The 22,134-nt window shown below is 34.6% G+C and overlaps 1 protein-coding gene across 1 annotated transcript; it reads right to left on the reverse strand.

The window, feature by feature from the left end:
- Positions 1–3,014: 3,014 nt before the first annotated feature.
- On the reverse strand, positions 3,015–9,336 carry LOC123564362 (serine/threonine-protein kinase SBK1-like). Its single transcript, XM_045357884.2, has 2 exons — positions 9,128–9,336; positions 3,015–4,567 (listed from the first exon to the last, which is right to left on the reverse strand). Exon 2 carries the CDS (start codon positions 4,476–4,478, stop codon positions 3,441–3,443), a length of 1,038 nt encoding a protein of 345 aa, XP_045213819.1. The 5' UTR covers positions 4,479–4,567; positions 9,128–9,336; the 3' UTR covers positions 3,015–3,440.
- Positions 9,337–22,134: the final 12,798 nt, after the last annotated feature.

Consider the following 22,134-nt stretch of genomic DNA (forward strand, 5'->3'; position numbering starts at 1 on the left):
AGTGCGACGGACGGACGGACGGATGGGTTCAGCTCTTTTCTATCCACACACCCATTTTTCTTTAAAAAAACAGCGGGAGATAATAACCTATAAATATACGAGCAGTGTGAAAAAGGTATGTCCCTTCAACTTCTTCACAATATTTTGGAAATACAGTTGTTTTCATATTTGTGAATCGAAAATTAACAGTAGTGCCATACTCAAAATTTTGATTGAATCTGAAGTACTTTTTGGCAATCGTGGTCTTTGCATATACCTATTTTCCAGTTTTATGGTCAACGTTTTTTTCTAGCCACACAAAATGCTCTTTTCTCTGAAATTGGATACCTCTTGTGAATTATTTAAGGAAATAGTTCCATTAATCCATCAAATGTGTCACCTAAGTTGTGTTCCTGCTGGAATTATTTACAGACAACCCAATTTCATCTTTTCGCACAGTAGGCGTTTATCTCTTGCGTTCCGGGGAAAATACTGAACACTTCACGACGAAGCTATTTCGAGCTCCAGCAATTTACGACAAAATGATAGTCTTCCTCTTTTCATGTAATGTTTTAGTTATTTTTAAGACTGAGTGTAATTAATGCAACGTGGAACCATAAAGAAATGGAACACTGCGATATTCTTACCCAGGTGTAGCTGATTATTGTGTTCAATTTACAGACTTGGAACTGTAGAGGAGAATGTACAATCATTAACTACAAGTTGTGTACTTCACACTCGAAAGTTTGTTACTTCAGGGAATATTTTTATGCTCAAACCAAGAACTAATATCTTAACCTTACAAAAAAAAATCTTGCTGGAGATTATGTGAACTTCAAATGGAGACTGGTATCAGGCAGCCATTTCATACCATATTGCATTGTAAATTTGTTTAAACTCAGGAAAACTATAATATCCACTATTTTAGCCAGATTTGTCTTGAAAGCATTTAAACAATATACAATACACACATAACGAAATTTTCACGCCCTCTAAATATTTTTGCTAAGCTTTTCGAATGACAAGATGTGCATTTGACTAATGTAATTAACATATTGAAACATTCTAGTTATTTAGCAACATTTGCCCAATTTTAAAAGGTCATAAAGAATAAATTTAAAATATTTAGAGTTCATAAACGATCGAGCTTCGTTACAAGACAGGAAACATATTGCTTCTGTATCCTGCTATTATCTTACAAACATATTAAAATGTGGATAGCTATTTGGCCAAATATCAGTAAAAATTTAAATCCTTAAATGTTTAAGAAAACAGAAAACTCATAAATATTTAGTGACTTCAAAAAACCAAAACAAATCCTGAAATAATATGATACAATTGCTCGATTTTTGTTCAAAGTTGACAGTGTGATTGAAAATGTATAAAGTTTCTAAACATGGTAATTATTTCATAAAGATACTATTTGCAACACGAAATATATTGCACACCATCGGAGGTTTGATTAGTCGGAATACCGTTCCGATGCTCTACCGACTGAGCTACCCGGTCGCCTACACACTTTCTCCCCGTTTTAATATTCAAGTTCTATACCGTGACATTTTCACCATCTTCCAAAAGGCATAATAGGCACCTTGGCAGAAACTTCAATACACTGCAAGCCCGGTACATCCACAGTTGGGTTTCAGACTTGCAGCAATGAGGGTTGCTTCGATATTGCCCATTCGCTCGGCAACTGAGGCCCCGTTGTCTTGCACTTTGGTTAGGTTTTGTATGTATTACATATTGATTATTTATTGACATAATAATTATTATTTTAAAACTTTGAGCTCAGCTTCCTATCGATACGTAACCCTTCACAGATTCCTATTATATTCTTGGTAATACCAAATCATTCTAAAGAATTATTAATCAAATGTTTCCTGCGTTATATTTATCTCTTTTGTAAGGTTTCTGCAAGGAGAAATTTCTCTGAAGTTCAATTTACGGCAAAAGGATCGATCAGAACTTGGAGCAAATGCAATAATTCCGTGTTGTTTTGAACACAGCTTACGTCTCTTTTTTATAAACCGATTGCACTCTGGAACAAAATAACTTTACAGCTTAAATGTGATTAATCAGATTCTGATCACGCAATGGATATATTCGAAAGTTTAACAAATGATCATTTACACTTTTGTGTGTCCACTGACTGCTTAATACATGTTAAATTTCACTGTAATTATTTTAAAAATTTGATTTTCCTATCCTGGTTGCTAAACTAAGATCAGGGTTATTTTAACATGTGTATAGATTTAAGAAGCATACTTTGTCTAAGAAATCATATAGATATAAGAACTACTGTATTATGTTTGCCAAATATGTACATTTAATTTAAAAGGACTAGCCCACATATTTTATGCAAAAGTAATTTCTCTCAAAAATCCATAAAACGCGAGTTCTCTGAAAGTGATTAGTGGTACAAACCTATTGACATAAGATTTTTGCAAGACATTCTTATAAATAACCAAACTTATTGTGCAGATATAACGCTTTTGAAACAATGCAGAAAATTTGCATTCTTCTAGCATTGTTACCAATATTTTACTATTATTTTCACTCACTTTATCATTATTCAGTGTCATATATGCATTATATGCCAAACTTGGGGATGAACATGAAAATCCACCCAAATTGTGTGTGAGTAGCCTCAACAAATGTATATTTAGCCGAAATTCATAAGAAATACAAGTTTGTAAAATTCTCATTTCCTCCCTTTACCTGTCTTGGTTGCACAAACAGGAGAGATTGGAAATTTATCAATTCCGAAGCAACACACAGTTTCAAAACTTGCCTGTTGGTAGAGATTGTTGAGATATTCCAATGTCTATAAATTACAAATGCAAGTTTATAAATTACATGGGATTCAAAAGCAATAGTCCACTTTTTTGAATACTTTCTTATTAAAAGGGAAAAAATACAAAAGTTCATAAAAAAGAAAGGTATCGTATAATCCTGCTTGTGCATTGTAAAAAAAAGGACTCGTTTACATAAAAATGGCCATGGTGTTAAACATGGAATGAAAAATGACTATTAACTGAGTATCTGATCGATTTATTTTACAACCCAAACTCCTGCAAAATATTCCGATAAGGAAAATAACTGGAATAACACGTAATAAATTACATATTGTAATTTTACATTGTCTTAATATTTTCAATACTATTTTGGCGTATCATTTCATAACATAACAATTCGTGATAATAGGAATGTAAATTGACGTCATAACTAAACAACTATCGTCTGTTAATGCAACAATAATGTTTCGTAACATAAATACGGATAATAACAATTCAAACTTATTGTATATACACGATAATTGCACAATATAATCACTTGAATAACATCACAATTACGCTTATAAACGTCAGCGTTACCAAAAGCAACCGCACGCTTGAGTCACAGAAAAAGCACCGAAGTTTGTTAGCATGGTAATGATGTAACGGCTGCAGGTCCTTCACTAGTCACAGAGATAATAACCACTCTGATATTCGTACGTCTCGTAAATGTTTGTCTACTTTAGTGTCAATACCATGATTTTGAAGGATAAGAGCCAAGTTATCCGCTTGGTCACTTCCGGATGCGCATTCATCCTCATCCTCTTCCGTTGAGTCGTCCGAGTTGCGACATGGCAGCAACCAATTGTCATTGAGATACTTCATTATTTCTTTCACATCACACCGTCTCTCTGGTTTAATGTCTAAAACTTTTCTGAAATATCGCAGAAATTTTGGTGTGAAGCGTTTCCATTGTGACGGTATTTTTGAGGTTTTTCTACGTTGCCAAGTTACAAATTCACTGAAGTATATATCACCAATGTCCGCATTTTCCCAAGGAAAATTGCCCGTGAGCATGCAAAACAAAAGCACTCCAAATGCCCATACGTCCCCACTTGATGACACAGTTATATTTTCATTCCGGACGGCTTCACATATCTCTGGAGGGGTATATGGAATGCTTCCGTTAGTTTTTCTTATCACATTGCCGTCTTTCCGCGTCATTCCGAAGTCCATGAGTTTTACTTTATTAAAGTCTGCTTCGAAAATTAACACATTCTCTGGTTTAATATCACGGTGCACGAGTTGCTTACTGTGCATAAACTCCAGAGCTGATGCTATTTGTTTCACAACCAGTTTAACATCTCTTTCTTTCATACCGACTTGTGGTGGAATGGCATCGAACAAATCCCCAACTGGAGCGTATTCCTGCGCGAAAACATACGAACTTCTAGTTTCAAAGGCCACATTGTACGAGTCTACAATGTTACTGTGCGGAGACAAAAAATAACTATACTGAAACTCCCGCTGAAACTCTCGTAGCTTAGTGGAGCTTTTTGGCAACACCTTTAAGGCGACATTTGTTCCCGTCTCCATACATTTCGCAAGAACTACTTTCCCGTAAGTGCCTCTACCAAGGTCTCGTAGAACCTCGTAGTGGTCTTTGAGATTGAGTTGAAGAAGGTTATCTGAAGTACTTGAACGAGGTGACTTAGGCATGCTCATAGTTCGTCTGCTATGACTTTACTAAAAATCTTTCATCGAGACAATCTGTTATTGTAGCACCATGCTACGCTGATGACGTCATGGTCTCGCTGAAACGATAAATAAAATAATGATAGTTTTCATATTGTGTTGAGAGAAACATGATCTATGGAATTCCCAGCTATACATTATTCAATCGCACCTGCCAAGATACGTTTCCTGATAAGCAGCAAAAACACATAAGGTGCACGTGTTTTTGATAAAAATCACGTTTTTGAAACAGTTTCAAGTTTAGTTCAAGATTTCAAGTGTAAAATGCAAACTTAATTTATTTTAATTTGTTCTAATTTGTCGACTAAGTTTTGTTTAGTCCGACTCCTGGTGAGATGAAATCTGTGCACCGCAGTGTGCGTGCTATCCAGTTCTATTCTTTTGAAATAGCGCTTTAATAGGATGAATAGTAAAGCCTATTATTGTAAGGCAATTAAGGCACCACATCTTCCCTTGACTGAACTCATTTCTTCCTCACAGGAATATTCAAGTGCATACTTTTGATATAATGAGCTAATAACGCTGAAGAAAACAGAAGTTAGTCTTATCAGACACACACACACACACACACACATACGTGCATTACGGACACTGACATGTCCTCATCATGTTTAAAGTATTATTTTAAATACGAAGTACCTTCTAAAACGATATCGATCTAGGATTAAAATCATATGAAACACTTTATAGATAATGTCGGAAATTAATCTGACAGATCAATCTAGCTCCATGAAAGATATCTTACATAAATCTCAATATTTCCTCGACAGTTAATGGAACAATGATGCTTTTAAAATGTATGACAAAAATAGCTGCTACAATTATTATCCTGAAACGTATCTGAATTTTGCTTTTAAACTATTTATGGAAGAAAAAGCCATTAATATATGTTCTAAAGCGGTAATTTCTTGCAGGAGGAAGGATTTTATTTTTCTTCAAGACACATATTTAACGAGATACACGGGCAAATGGGTGGAAGGAAAGAAAACTGTTCCCGGAGTGATTTATGATGACAAATCCAATTAATTTCCAATTATGGACGCTGCAATTCGATCCGTCATTATTACATTTCAAAGGGGTAATAACGGCAAATGCTTCAACGTCAAAGTATAGTATAATTGTTAATATTTATTGATTGCAGTTGATCACGGCTGTGGAAACCTGTGGAAACTACCAGAAACGATAAAAGATAAAGAATAGAAAAAGATCAGAGGCGATATATGGTAATTTTGCTACTTTCTTTATTCTTTCCTGCTTAAATTATTTCTACACGCTATAGAAAACAATTCCATAGATATGTAGGGGTGGGTGGGGGAAGAAGGGGGGTGGGGGGGGGGGGGGGGAGGAGAAAATGTACATTATCATTCAAAGTATATAAATCATGTTAAAAAAATCCGGTTATACAGTCCACGAATAATTTATATCAGTGTGAGTGTGTATATGATTGTTTACGTATACATTTTGTTGCATAACTTGAATTTTATAAGCCTCCACGAGATCTTAATTATAACCATAGAATCAGATCCATTAGCCTAGCATCCGATTTATACCGTCATTATATCAAACTACAGAAAATCTTTGATTGCCGCAAGTTCTCTCATAAAAAATCCTTGTAATGAACCGTCTTAAAATTACATCAGATTCCATTAGGATGACGTCTGTGGTAAAATCAGCGATGTCAATTACAGGGAATATTCCCTATCGCAATTAGTAGACAGTGCAGTCGTCCTTAATTAACCTTATTAAACCGTTATAATGAAGAGATTTATATTCAAACAATTACTGACACAAATGTAATCTTACTGATGCAACTGTGTTGAAAACGTTATACGCTTGTCATAATAGAAAGTTGTGTGTCTTTACATAGAATACTGTCTTAAAATGTTGATAAATATTGAAAAAAATGACGCTTTTTTTACCTTTAATCTTTCAATTTTCATCTCAATTCGTTATATTCTTTTTATTTCTTGCGATATTCTAAAAAGTCTGTCACATGTATATATTGTCTACGCGTTCTATTATTATACATTCTGTTATCTGAACGGAATGCTTCATATACACCAGAAACAGGATTTCGGATGTGCGGACGTCATAACCTATATTAATCAGAAATAGTTTTAACACGTGGAATCAATCTATCAAGCCGGTATGATTCATACCTCCTTGCATCATACAAGTCTCTATCTGTGTTTACCTGTGTTATCAAACAAGAAATTCCCGAGATTATACAAAATCAGATGTCTAGTTGCAAATAGAAATTCACAAGACTGTTTACACATTAAAGTACATTAATAGTATTCACATTTTCTATGCATTCTTAAGATTGATAGTTTAGGTGATTTTTAAGCAACAGGATAACAATTTTGCTACGATAAAGCTTGTTCTGAACGCATGCCTAGGAATATATAATTTTGATAGATATTATAATCAAGCGCAACGTTATTATTCAACAGCATTGTAAGTTGAGGGGACTCCCTCTTAAACTGAATGTTTTCTCTGGTAAGCATGCATCTATTAGCTTTCGGCTTTCCGGTACTGTTAAAAGTCTTAACTTTAGTAGACGGCTGGTATGAACCCGATACTAAGTACGTAAGATGTTCACACGTAAAAACAGATTGCGGCGCATACTCAGAGAAAATTGCTTGTAGACCTACATCATTAATATTATGTTTTTATAAGCTAATTGAGACATGACAAGCGATTATTTGAATTTTAGACATTAAATGCAATAATTCCATCAGTCTTGTTGAAAAGTTGATATATATATATATATATATATCTATATATATATATATATATATATATATCTATTGTAGGAATAAGAAAAATAATATAATAATAATAATAGAAGACATAACATATCTCTTGAAATGTTTAATTGTCGGACATATTGCAAACGGTAGAATGAAGATGAAAATAAAAAATGTAGACGTCATTGCGGTTAGAGATACCACCCATCTCACATGGAACCAGACGACATCCTACACCAGTATGCAAATATATTCTATTGAATATTCAATTTTTTATAAATCAAGTTTCTGTCTCGGACAAAATCGTTATTACGTTTGCCGTTACTTTTAGACAGCGCAGCTTCTTACTGACTCTTCCTAACATTGATCTAAAATCAATTATTTTCTCGGGGAAAACTCTGACCTCGTTTCCCGTGTTTGTTTATTGTCGTTTTAGCTCTTCAGTTTCGTATGTACCACTGGAAACAATTATCCAGTGACTGTTTATATTCCATTATTCCGTGACAACAGTATTTTATGTCTTTAGTTTACTTCACCGAATTTCAGTCGTTTCTTTTACATTTTTGTTTACAGTAAAATGGGTAGGGATAAAAATATATAATACATAACCCCATACTTATGACTTTCTGATAAAAGGGATAGGTTCAAGAGGCTGGTCGCCAGTTGCATTGTTTCGCACATAGAAACCTTTTTTAGAACTATGTTTTGTCTACTTTAGCACAGCTGTTAATGAAAGCACAAACAATAAAAGAACGTATCATTTCAAGTGTGTTGACCGTATACATCGGTATTGAGATTCTGTAAGCAACCTCTACCTTTTTAATGATTCTCTTTGAAATAACCGACAATGCAATCTGAACATGTATTTACTTTAACTATTTATGGTGAAGCATTTATCGTGATGAACAGAGAACGTGCTTACGTTCCCAGATTTTAAAAAAAGTACCGAAAACATACTGAAAACTCTGAGACGCCACCGAATCATTTCAGAACTTTAAATTCACGTTTGGTATTTCATTAGCATGATATTGTAATTAAATAAATGTTGTGTAATTGCTTAGTTGGAAAATGAATCAGTTGGTAAAAAGGAAGTTATGATTATCAGTAAAATGACTGAGGTTTGCTGTTATTTTGTTTGGTCACTTTCGTGCAATTGTATTCGGCTGGAAAATCATTCCGTCAGTTAGTAAGTGTTTCTATTCGTTTAAAATGCATCGCGGTGGAATTAATCAAAGTATGTCATTTTATTCATTATTGCAATGCATTAATTTATTGAAAAGAAATTTTTTATTCTTAAACTTAATACTGAAAACGCTATTCGCGAAGAAATGTAATCAAACCGAATTTTATCAATCAGTTGATTGCCACAGTTTTCGTGCTTCATTTTAACATTTTAACGAACAGATCCTTACCAACTTTAAGTTTCCAGGACAAGCGGAAAGAACTCGTCATAGATACTACCTTAAGTGTTCAATCGTATTCAAATAGGTATATTGATACTGTCTTGGAATATAAAATTCTAACCAAAAATGTTTTACATCATTCATAATGCTTAAAAAAGTAGGTTATATAATACAACATCTTATTTTCAGTTTCACATTTGATGATTTAAACATTCATTTAACATTTGATATACATCTATAATACAACAGATATCCGTCATATTATGACTGGAAATATACAGAATGTTGTATAATTATGCTGTTAAGTTTGCAATATAACAAAATCACACACTTTGTCGCAATTGCTATTCTTTAAACATATTCCAAATAAACAGAGTCCCTGAATACAAGACTTATAAAAGTTTGATTGTGTCACACACAGTTTAATACAGTTTGATGATAATAAGTCAGAATATAATCTACAAACCTCTTGATAAAATGCATAAATCCCGTGTTTGTAGCAGACACTTCGTAAAATTATGATGCCAAGAAATGTGTTTTGACTATGAGCCAATTCTCACACGATTAGATTATCCCAGAAATACACTAGCGTAATATCACCAACGTCTTTATATAATGTTCGCCTAACAGAAAAATAGCGATTGTGCGCTGGCTGACTATGTATATAGAATTGAGAGAACAAGGCAGGCAGAAGCTATTATATCTGCAGAATAGTTATCGATTGGTTATAACGGCCTTCTGTCTCGCTAACAGCTGTTGACGTCGTCTCTCGTTCGCTTAAACAGCCGTAATTAAGGACGACTGCAGGAGATTTTATACCTTTTTGGCATTTGTACGTAATTTGTTTTATGCAAAGCCAATACTGTCCTGATTAAAGATGCCCAGAATGTCAATTTGCTACTGCTGTGTGACGCAAATGCCAAGAAAATAAAGAAAAGTTAGTATGCAGAAGTACTGATATATATGATTTTACGTAGGTCAAGTCTTTAAATGACTTTATGCCGTTTTGGGTTTTCCAAATATATCTCTTGAAATAGGCTTAAGTTTGATAATCAAAATATGTACATTTCCACGACTTGTGACGCAAAAAGTCCCCTGTGACGCGCATGTCAGTAAGAATCACTACAGTGAACATAATTATATCCAGCCACAATCGAAACAAACGCATAAAGGAAATTTACGTTATTTGAAAATTGATTTAAGTAATGAAAAACAGTTACATTTAGCCGATTTTAAAACAAATTGACACGTCGTAATTTTAGTTTACTAAAAGAGATTTATATTATTTGTACATCGCATGAATTTGATCTTTAGTTCCTAAAATATCCAACTGCAGGCCGCTAGCAACTATGTTGTGACGCATTGATACCCAAGTAGGGTCAAACACGCGTTGACACATGTGTTTATGACAAATATTTGGACATTTAATTAAACTACACAAACAATAATATATTTAGGCTAATACTGCAAAGCAACAAACGCATATAATAGATAGAAAAATGAAAAAGTCAACGAGGACAAGTTGTTAGCGCCCTTTAATAATACCAATATTTATATAATGTATACACTTTAGCCATTTCACATGGTGGGTCTAAAGTGGCTTGATTTTGCTGTGGTTCCATGTTGAAAATCACGCGACGTGTATTATCTAAGTATATATCACATGATTCCAATTGACTGTCCTTGTTTTGATGGGAATTAAACACTTCTATGTGGAATGTATTATCTGAGAACAAATCCCTTGCAGAAATAAGATATCCTTGCTATATATTACTTACCAGCATGACCAGGTTAATAATATAGCACTTCTTTTCTTATATCAGAACAGACCAGAACGGAAAAGAACAGAACAGAACATAAAAAAAAACACAACAGAACATAGAATTTTATTTTGACTAGTAAAAAGTACATCATCAAACATATAAGGATTTAAGGTACATTTTAACAAAATATGTAGGTCAAATACAACATAAACACTATAAATATAACTCATTTAGATTTTTCCGCAGTTACGTTCTTTCAAAACATAATTATTATGTCAGAATTGTACATATTTAGTTTTGCCTAGGCTGATATTTGAACTGCAAGCATTTCGAAAGTAAACATTAATATGAACAGTTCAAATGTGTCAAAAAGTTTTACTAAAATAGCTGAATATAATTAATGCATGTTTATAGAGTTTACGCTATATTACTAAACCAAGTATACATGACCATTTGTATGAAATATTAAGCCAAGCATAGAACTTGAACAGTACGTGTAAACAATGAATCAAGCCGTGGAAACAGTCTTTTTTAGGCAATAACAGCAGTATAGTGGGAATAATTTAGGTTGCATGACACAAAAACAGTCATTAAAATAAATTCACGCAGGTATCTGACTGGCAATATGGCCATGTAAACAGCAGTAGAAATATATAAAAAATCTACATGAAGATGAATGATAGGACTGACACCCAGTAAAGTTACATTTTAGACATTAGAATAAATAAATAATGAAGTCTCTCTGAATGTGTCTTGCAATGTGCGCATTGTCTGTCATCCACCAAGCTAAAATAGAAATCATCTTTTTTATCTTGCGCTTTCACAGCTAATCGTTTTGTGTTCGTCTATGAATTAGAACACACCATGTCAACTGATAAACAGAGGAATATAAATATACAAAACAGGGAAAATTATTGTGTTTGCAGTTGTGGAATCTTTTCCACATTGTTTGGAATCATGGCGGTTAGGCAGTCTCCCCTAGTATATCTTAACTAGATGTGATTAGAAATTTATGTCAGAGACTCTTTAAGTATATTGTGCTTAGTATCTTTCGTGGATCTCTGTTGTTGCATTCTCATCTCTAGTGTGGTATGTTGACACTTATGGGAAGTTAAGGCCAAGTTCTTCCAAATATTAAGTCTTAGTTAATATAGCCATGACTTCGTAAAACTAAAATGCGGATTGTCTTAGATTGCTTACATGAAGTTTTTTTTTTATAATTATTGTCCTTTACGAAGCTATTTTCGATAATGTTTTTATACTGTTTATAATTCTGTTACAGGAGTGCCGTTTTCCGTGCATATGTCTGTATATACGCCTCTTTGTGCTCTATTTGAATAATGAAAGGGAATGACTTACTTTGTAATAGTCAGCTTTGTTTTGTTGTTGTTTTTTTCTTTTGTAACAGCGTTTTGTTTCAGGTTTTAAACGATTTCTGTGAATACCACTGTCCGTTTTCATTGATTGGATACATGAAACACAATAAATAGAGCCCGCCCGAGTAGCTCAGTATGGAGAGCACGGATCTACGGGTTGCGGCGTCGTGATCAGTTCTTTTTCCTGGCGAGGCGTATGTTCTCGGTGACCATTTAATAAAAGACAAATCGTTCTGTTGATAGCACTGGTACTGGTTCAGAATCCAGGAACACTGGTTAGGTTAACTGCCCACTGTTATATAACTGAAATTCTTTTGAAACAAGAGCTGTCACTATTGGTGACAAATGCCCCCGAAGTAGGCCCAAGAATGCCACAGATGTATTCGCAAAAATCACAGGCCTCGGTCATAAGTGTGACACATCTTCTCAATATGGTTAACATTTGTGTCAAATTATTTTCAAATCCATTGATAAATGGCAGAGTTACGGACCAGACAAGAAACACCTTTGACTTCTAAGTGTGACATTGACCTTTGGAGCTAGGGGTCTGGGTCTTACACATGACACCTCATCTAATATAGGGAACATTTATGCCAAGTAATTTCAAAATCCCTTCATCAATGGCAGAGTTATGGGCCGGACAAGAAACAGACCATGTTAACCTTTGACCTCTAAGTGTGACCTTAACCTTGGAGCTAGGGGTCTGGTTCTTGCTCTTGACACGTCGGCTTATTACGGTGAACATTTATGCCAAGTAATTTCAAAATCCCTTTATGGATGGCAGAGTTATGGACCGGACACGAAACATACCCTGTAAACCTTTAACTTGAAAATGTGACCTTGACCTTGGAGCTAGTGGTCTGGTTCTCGCGCATGACACGTCATCCCATTATGGTAAACATTTATGCCAAGTTCTTTCAAAATCCCTTCATGGATAGCAGAGTTATGGACCGGACACGAAACAGACCATGTTAACATTTGAGCTCTAAGTGTGACCTTGACCTTGGAGCTAGGGGTCTTGGTCTTGCGCATGACACTTCGTCTTATTATGGTGAACATCTATGCCAAGTTATTTCAAAATCCCTTTATGGATGGAAGAGTTACAGCCCGGACAAGATTTAACCGGACGCACGCACGCACGCACGCAAGGACGGACGGACAGTGCGATTTTAATATGCCCTCCTTCGGGGGCATAAAAAACCCATTAAAACAAAGCAAACAGACACTAAATGGATTACATGGAAATCTTACATGGTGACATTGTACAAATATTTCTAACATTTAGCATGTACACAACTTTACTGTACTTCCACAAAATATTTGACAAGTAATCGTATCACATTATGTGATAACGTTTAATTTCCTACCCCGCCTTATATGTTAGTAAGACTTCCCGCTTGTGTTCATTATCTCTATTGTTTCAGGTGTGGAGGCACACGGTTCATCTCAAGTTGTTCGTCCTCTGCCTTGCAATAAATACTTACAGATTCACAAGGAATATAGATCTAGATATTTTAGGGCTTAACTGATGGGCACCGACTTCTACACTTTGAAACGTTTCTTTTTTGTAAGATTTTTTAAAAAAAAATCTGGTTCTCCGGGTTGAATAAATACTAGACATGTCTACGAATACTGACCGAAGCAAAAGAGCCGGTATATGATTAAATGCTCGAATAAGCAGTGTCTGTAGGTTGTTTCGAAGAACACGATAAGTACAGAAAAAGCATCACATTGTTTGTGCCATTTTGTAAGAGAAAAAAACTAAGCTCTAAAATTGCAATAGTTTCTTAATTACTCTTAGAAAACATGTGCGGTAAAACTAGTAATTAGGAAAATCGATTAAAATCTAATTAGTATTTAAAATTACTTTTTCCGAAGACAGAAGTTCAGAGAGATGTGAAGTTTTAATATGAATCTGGAAAATCTCCAATCATTGTGTATAGAAGACAAAGAGAATAATTCATTGATTATCAAACCATTATCTAATAAACAAATGTATATAACTGTTGCAGCTGGAGCTCATTGGAAGTTTTTCTAATCAAGAAAAGAAAACTGTGGTAGAACTAATAGTGGAGTTGTAAAAATGTTGAGAACGTGAAAAGAATGTCAAGGAGACAACTTCAAAGTCAGTAAGAAAAGTACTAACAAATGCTACTAATTAAAAAGTAAGTCCAAAGGATTTTGACATTAGATTTTAAAATTCAAACGTGAAAAACGATATTTGAGCCGCGCCATGGGAAAACCAACATAGTGGGTACGCGACCAGCATGGATCCAGACTAGCCTGCGCATCCGCGCAGTCTGGTCAGGATCCATGCTGTTCGCTAACAGTTTCTCCAATTCCAATAGGCTTTAAAAGCGAACAGCATGGAGCCTGACCAGACTGCGCGGATGCGCAGGCTGGTCTGGATCCATGCTGCTCGCATACCCACTATGTTGGTTTTCTCATGGCACGGCTCATTTGTCGAATAATGCGAAAATAAAATATAAGCAGTACATAAAGTAGCAGTGGTCTGATGAGATCCTATTTATTACTGCTCCATAAGGTTAGCACAAAGGTCAGTAAGTCAGTGCTTATTTGCATATTTCCTCGTTGTCAAAACTAACCTAAAATTCATCTTCAGTCTTCAGTAAAGATAGATAATTTAAAAATTAAAAGCTATATTCTGCTATTACTGCGTAAACTGCGACCTAGCGGATAATATAAATCATCAACCAGAATCTATTACTGGGTGCCAAGCAACTATTGTATACAATTTGCTATGTATAACACTTGTCTGCATTAAATGTAATAAACAATCACTCACAACAATGATAACGTCGATGTTTCCGTAATATTGTTATCATGGGAGAAGGCTAACTATAATAAGCAATTTTCATTTATAGAAACAAACGGCCTGAAATAGACTATCTAATGTATGTGCGTGTATTTTGGTTTCAACATTTTTCTAATCATATAAACGACGGCGTCTGCTTGTAGCAGTGCTCAGATTTATAGTGCTGCCTCAATGGAATATCACGCCGTAGTCAAAAGACTTTATATCCCACCTAGTCCTTGAACTATCCTATTTATGCTTAGCGCCAATCGAGGAAGCAACTAATACCATTTTTCATGTATTTGGCATATCTCGTCCAGGGAGCAAACTCACGATCTCCCGCTCTCGAAGCGACCACTCTTAAAGTAGACTTCTGGGATTATAGTGTCGGCAGTGTATTCTCTACATAATCTGTTTTCATTTTTTTAAATACTCTAGTCGACAATTCATCTGTAAGAAAATATTATTGGAACATATTACGTCAACCTATCCAATATATTGGCAATGTTACACATTTTATAGGAACAAATGTCATAGGCCCACAGCAAGATATATATACCAGGGTCGAAATTAACAAGTTATCGGTGTAGAGATGATTCCTAAGGTTACAGAGATTACAGACGCTTGTTTGTAAAATCTGTCTGCACCGAAAGCTCTAAACAACAGACAATAATAAAGACTTAACAATATGTAATATTTGCATAAGGCGGCTCACTTGCCAACTATACATAAATCATAACAACTTAGAAAACAACAATTTGGACAGAAAGAAAGGTTATACAGTTCAGTACAGTCAGTCGCTGCTAGAACCTATCAGATGTTCGTCATTACTTACCTAAAGCTAGATTAGTCACTGGTATTTAATTAACTAAATCTCAGTACCCAGTGTTGATTACTAACTAAAATCAGTAAAGGGAAATGCGATAACAACTCCAGTGATTCTTTCAAAATGAAATTCTGATTATCAATATGTTAAACAATGTTAAAATTGTATTGAACATTCACCTTTAATAGAATATAGAAACAACGTATGACAATACAGTCGACATTGTATTAAGAGACCACCCAAGGGACTGCTAAAACGTGGTCTCTTAATGGAATGGTCTCTTAATGAATTTCAGTCAGGTGAAGAGAAAAGTTATTTGAACTGTCAATGCAAATGTATTTATTATGAACATACATACATACATGTATATATATTTCAAAATGTATACATATGTTTCTGTTCTATAAAATCAATTCATCACCAGCATCATCATCAATCATCATCAACACCCGGTTGTTTAATAGATACTTTTGTCGAATATTTTACCTGTCGGGACTACATTAATGTAGTCGCTAGTCGTTTAATAAAAAAGCCGTTTAATGGAATGAACTTATGTACTGAAAACATTCGGGAGGGATTTTGACCGGTCGTTTAATATGAAAATCGCTTAATAGAGGTGGTCGCAAGTACGATGTCGACTGTATTTGTCTACAACCTTAACTCTTATCATGCTGGACACGATTGATTCTGCCTTTGCGACCAGTGCAGATCATGATCAGCCTGCTCATCCGTGCAGTCTGATCATGATCTGCACGGTTCGCCATTCAGTCATTATCTTTTTTGGCAAGCACCCCTTTTAACAGCTAATGGTATTGTTCATATTGGAAGATGAAGAAATTTAGCAGGGTAAGGGTTAAAGTCAGCGTTACATGTTTTAATACAAATACATTTTACGCTTATGCTGTGCAGTTTAACACTTGATACTGAACAACCTTTAAACAGTATAATATATTATGTTCTTCATATTATAACAGTTTTGTTAAATATCTAATTTCAACATGTTTTTACGCGCGTATAGAATAACTGAATATATTTTAGATTTAGTCTTGAATCAATCAATTGTTAGCAACAATATTTTCACAATTATGAAAAATAATCCATTGTTTAAATCATACACATATGACTAAATCAATTTACAATCATTCGAAAACATGATGCCTTAGCAGTTTGCTCTTACCAGTGTGTCTTTCCCTATTGATTGTTTAGTACACAAAATCTAAATGGAGTACGTGTGTAAACTCACATACTCTATGACCGCATTACTTTCAACCTTCCGAAAACAAACATCTATAGTATGTTTTTCTCATCATTTTCTCCGAACGAAAATCATTCGCAGGATATAACGAACAGCAATCGGTTATTGGGAGCAATTATACAACCTTGTGTATTGAATAGTTGTCATAAATAAATCACTGAATAACCTTGAGCAATGTCAGCGGGATTTATATCAGACAGGTTCCAATAGAGTTTCAGACTATTTGTGTCAGAATGAAAATCGAAAAACAACTGACTGTTTTAAAAGATCATTCCTACCACAGGAGTAGTTAAAATTAAAGTGGGCCATAGGTTTTTCACAATAGGGATTGTTGTCTTTTTCATATAACTCAAAAATATTCTCGAACTGAAAAAGATCATATACTTCCAAGTTACGACACATATATATAACAAGAAAATGATGTTTCTATGAAAGGCAACAATTGTACTATTGCACACGAGTTAAGAAATGATAATTTGCTGTCATGTATACATACTAATTGATTTAAGAATATGATAACGTTTTTAATCAAATTTTAATAAACAAACAAAGCCAGTTAGAAAGGGAACAGACAAAGATATGAGAAAATGAAAAGAGCGACATATATCCTTCCTACGGGATCTTTATAAATGCAATAGTATCCTTCCTTTTAAGAGGAAGGGAAATGATTGTCTAATGAGATGTAACTTAAATTTTATGAATACTGATTGCTACACAGTTCGAAAATGTGAATAACAAATATGATGGACTTATAGAGTATGATTTATTTATGATTCAATGGGTCAGCTCTCTGTGTACATGTTTTGGAAACAAGAAGTGACCACGTCTGTTCTAGAAATGCAATGTGACAGTCGTTATGAATTCCAAAACGTTCACACATGATTATCCGAAATTTACCTGTGGTAAGATTTAAAATATAGAAGGAAAGACTGCTATACATGCAAGATTTTCTTTATTCTAGCAGTTTCTCCAGAAAATATTCAAGTAAAAGTATCGTTGTTGTAGTTCGTTCACGGGACACAGGTTGGAAGTACCAAATCAACACTAATCTTTACCGTTGATTTTTCTTCAAAAGATTGCTAGTGATTCTAAAAATACGTAAGGGTATCATAAAAACTGAGTGTCATAGATATGCAAGAAACTCAGTCAATAAACTGGAATATACACACATATTTAGTTTGTTTCAACTAAGACTGCATAAATGCGGTTACTCTTATAAGTTTATCCGTAAGCATGTTTTAGATTTTGACGGTTCACCAATAGGTAATGGGGGTCAAGGTCGTTTATCTCGGTGTAAGAAAAAGCATAATAGGACAAATTCTAAAGGTACAGCAATGACGGTCTACGCCAATATACTTCGATAAATAAATGCTGAACTTTGTATGCCACCGAGCAAACCACGTGACAATCAAACACTAGGAAACGTCTTCAGACAAATTGACATTTATTCCGCAATGTTAAAGAAAATACTGAAATGATTATGTCTATTGTGGTTTTGCGGTAATCGATTCGTCTAATTCTCGTCTGTTTTCAGAATAAATTCAAATAATTCTTTTGTTTACATTTTAAGCGATGCGCGTCACGACGCTAAGAAAAGAGGAATATCGTAATTCTGTACTATATATGTTGTAGTTGTTATCGTAAGCCAACTATGCTGATCGAAATTTCTAACGCAATTTGATATTTTTGACAATATTTTTCAGACTTCTAGAAGAAGATTTATCAAACTTTTGTCACACTCAGTAAAATTTGTTGTAGGTAACATAAATATTTTAACAAGATCTAATAGTACAAAGACACCATTTCATTTGTATAACGACCTCTACCCAAAATGTAAAAGAAAATACACGAAAAAATTATAATTTTACCAAACGAGGAAATATCATTTATAACGATACAGACATGTAAATATTGACTTTTCACTGAGCCAAATTTTAATTTTCCCCAAGATATGACATTATAACATATTTATATTTAGTTGTTTAATTGTTGTCATGCATCTTTTGATTTATAACGGAATCGACTCATTTTTAAATTTATGGTTTGTGTGTCTATTTTAGGACGTTTTAAAATTCGGAGAAATCCAGGCCTTTCCGACTAACTTAGCCGATCTCTTTGCGAATAGACAGTGTGGTTCTTAAACATGTCCGGTGTATAACACCGATACACGTTAAAGCGTCTTTTCTTGGAAGAACTTGACTAATACTTTGTTAAGTGTGATACAATAAATGATATTTACAACATCTTTTCCTAAATGAGTAAATGAATTTAAAAAATGCACCTTTATTAATCTGATAGATATTGTCAAGGTTCGTTAAATATAAATATTTTCTGGCATCTTTGAACAACCAAATTAAAAATAAAAAAAAAACATTAAAAAGCAGCTGATATCCAGCCCTGCCTGAACGAGAAAGCCTACAGAATCTGAAAAGAACCTTAAATTTGAAGTAAGACCTATCAAAGTTGCAGGTACTCGTCATTTAGCAACACATTTTCTAGCAAGCAGGTCCAGTTGCATAGTTATACAATGTATTCAATAAAAAATAATATATTTGCAAACGAACTTCGTGCATGTAGCTTTTTCATTGTTTTCCTTAGTCACTGCCGAAAAGAACTTTTCTAAAATAGTTCACAGTGGTTGCGACGCTTTCACGTCTTTACAATGAAACTTTGATGTCATGCTAATGTTTTTTTATGCTGTGTATAAGAATAAATGACAAGAAAATTTGCATGACAACTATTCCAGATTAGAAACTGAACCCATAGTGGAAATCAGAAAAAAATGTAATGTATTTTAGTTCAATAGTTTTATTGCAAAACAGAGTACAGTCTAACCCCTCCTAACGGTCACCCCTGATCGGCGGTCACCCCTTCCCAACGGTCAGTCTCAAAGTCCAACGCAGTGATCTCCCTTGCCGCTTCGCTCATTGATCTCCCTTGCCGCTTCGCTCATTGATCACTACCACCACAACATTCACGTGACCATGGTTCATCACGTGATGTCAGACCGGTTAAAAATTAACTTATATATTAATATGTCATTATGATATACCAAACTTTTGACAATAACATATCTTGGCCAGCAGGAAAATGTTCAAAAGCCTCCATCTGTTTCGGCTTGGGTTAAATTACAGCATTATAATAGTGAACGGCGTTAAAGAACAACGTCGACATACTCGTTTGTTTACTTTCAGTTTCGTACAGTTACCGGTCGTGTAAATAAATACCTTTTTTCATTCAGAATCTTTTTTTTTCATTATGGAACATTCGCCTATGCTAAAAGAAGTGTAAACTTCGAAAACATTGTGGGGGGGGGGGGGGGGAATAACTAAATAATCATATAACTAAAAGAAGTCCACTTAGCTGAATTAAAAACATTGTGTTGACAGTGATCAATGAGCGAAGCGGCAAGGGAGATCACTGAGTTGGAGTTTGGGTCAGTCTGTGACGCCCCCCATCGATTTAACTCTATTTTGTTACCCGCTTCAGCGGTCACCCCTCATCCGTGGTCAGCGGTCAACGATTTTACCTCCCGGCCACCATATTTACCCTTATCAGCGGCCAATCATTTCCAAAATCTCGGGACCGTTTGAGCACAAAGGACGTATCCGAAAATATGTACATTTGCGGCAGTTTGATAATAATTACTAATTATGATCTCTTAGTTGGAATTCTATGTGTTAACAAGGATTTTGTCTTCTAAACGGAAGTGTATTTGCATTGACGCTGATACATCCCATTAAAGTATATGTACATGTATTATAAGATATGTTTAAACACTTACAAAGAGATAAGGATATTATTAGACTTCCTCTCTATGTTTGCCTAGTTTATTTGTAACTAACAAAGCTATTCAAAATTGAGATATGAGACTACTATTCATCAACAGCATGTTAGTACATTACTTGTTTACCTCTCATCAAGCTGCATATTAAACGGCAACATGGATGTCGCTCTGAATTTGTCTTAAACAGGTATCAATAAGTCAATGGATATTGCATAATTATTATCTTTAATAAACAATAAAACTGTGTAGTCTACTACTATTTTGCTTGGCTGCGTTCAGCACTTCTGAAGGATTTTCAAGTAACTTTGATTTATGAAGTGAATTGAACTATGAATCTGCAAGACAAACATTATTTAAGAAATGATAAGTTCCCAATCGTGGTTTATCGTAGAATAACCCGAGTTTTTCGTTCTTATGCGAAACAATGTATCACCCAGGCAGTAATCACACTTGGGAACTTGTTGTTTCGATTCTAACACTGCATAATAGTATCAACAGTGTTAGAAAAAATAGTAACTACTTTTTACGACCGTGCTACGCACCTGGATCGGATGACGTCATTGCACGCGCGTGGGTTATTGCAGAATAACACGAGACTTGGGTTAACCCGATGACCTAGAGGTCATCAAGACAATTATTCTGATCAAACCTCTTGAGTTTCACAGTGGCCTATAGAGTGTTAACAAGATTTTCCTTTGATTTGGCCTACTGACCTAGTTTTTGACCCAACATTACTCAGATTCAAACTTGACTTAGAGATCATCAAGACAAACATTATGACCAAGATTCATAAAACTTGGATTACAATTGTGGCCTCTAGAGTGTTAACAAGCTTTTCTTTTGATTTGACTTGGTGACCTTGCTTTTAATCCCACACAATTCGGATTTAAACTTGACCTAGAGGTTATCAAGACAATTATTATGATCAAATCTCAGGAGTTTCAGACTTAAACTGTGGCCTATAGAGTGTTTACAAGATTTTCCTTTGATTTGGCCTGCTGACCTAGTTTTTGATCCAACATTACTCAGATTCAAACTTGACTTAGAGATCATCAAGACAAACATTCCGACCAAGATTCATAAAAAATGGGTTACAATTGTGGCCTCTAGAGTGTTAACAAACTTTTGATTTGGAACCTGCCTAAAGCTACTACATCTTCCAAATGACAGTTTCTTGCTATGTTATGTGCCTAATATTCTAGATTATTATGCATATGAAACCTTACACTGGCAAAAAGCGCGTATACAACAATCATTCAGTATTTCCAAGGGCTTTTTATTGAAAGAGTAAAGACGCCTTTGTTTGGCTTTCCTGGGAAATAGAGGAATAATAGTTGACCTCACACCTCAGTCAAACCTGCCATCAATAGTTTAAAGTGACTGAAATAATTTTGAAACTATTGAAACTTCACAAATGTTTAGATATCCGTGTCAGCACCTGCAAAATCTGTCATAGTCATACCCAGGGTCCTCTCTTCAACTTTGGGTAACGGGGCCATTTTCTTTCTATCACAACATACTGGTTACTATAGTTAATGTTTACACAGTTTTTTTCCAGTGTAAGATTTACATAATTATGTTTAATAATTTTGGCAGCAAAATGAGCAAAAAAAAAAAAAACATGCTGGAGGGTTGATTTTGGGATCATTCC

The sequence above is a fragment of the Mercenaria mercenaria genome, chromosome 2, assembly GCF_021730395.1.
Source record: "Mercenaria mercenaria strain notata chromosome 2, MADL_Memer_1, whole genome shotgun sequence".
NCBI lineage: Eukaryota > Metazoa > Mollusca > Bivalvia > Venerida > Veneridae > Mercenaria > Mercenaria mercenaria.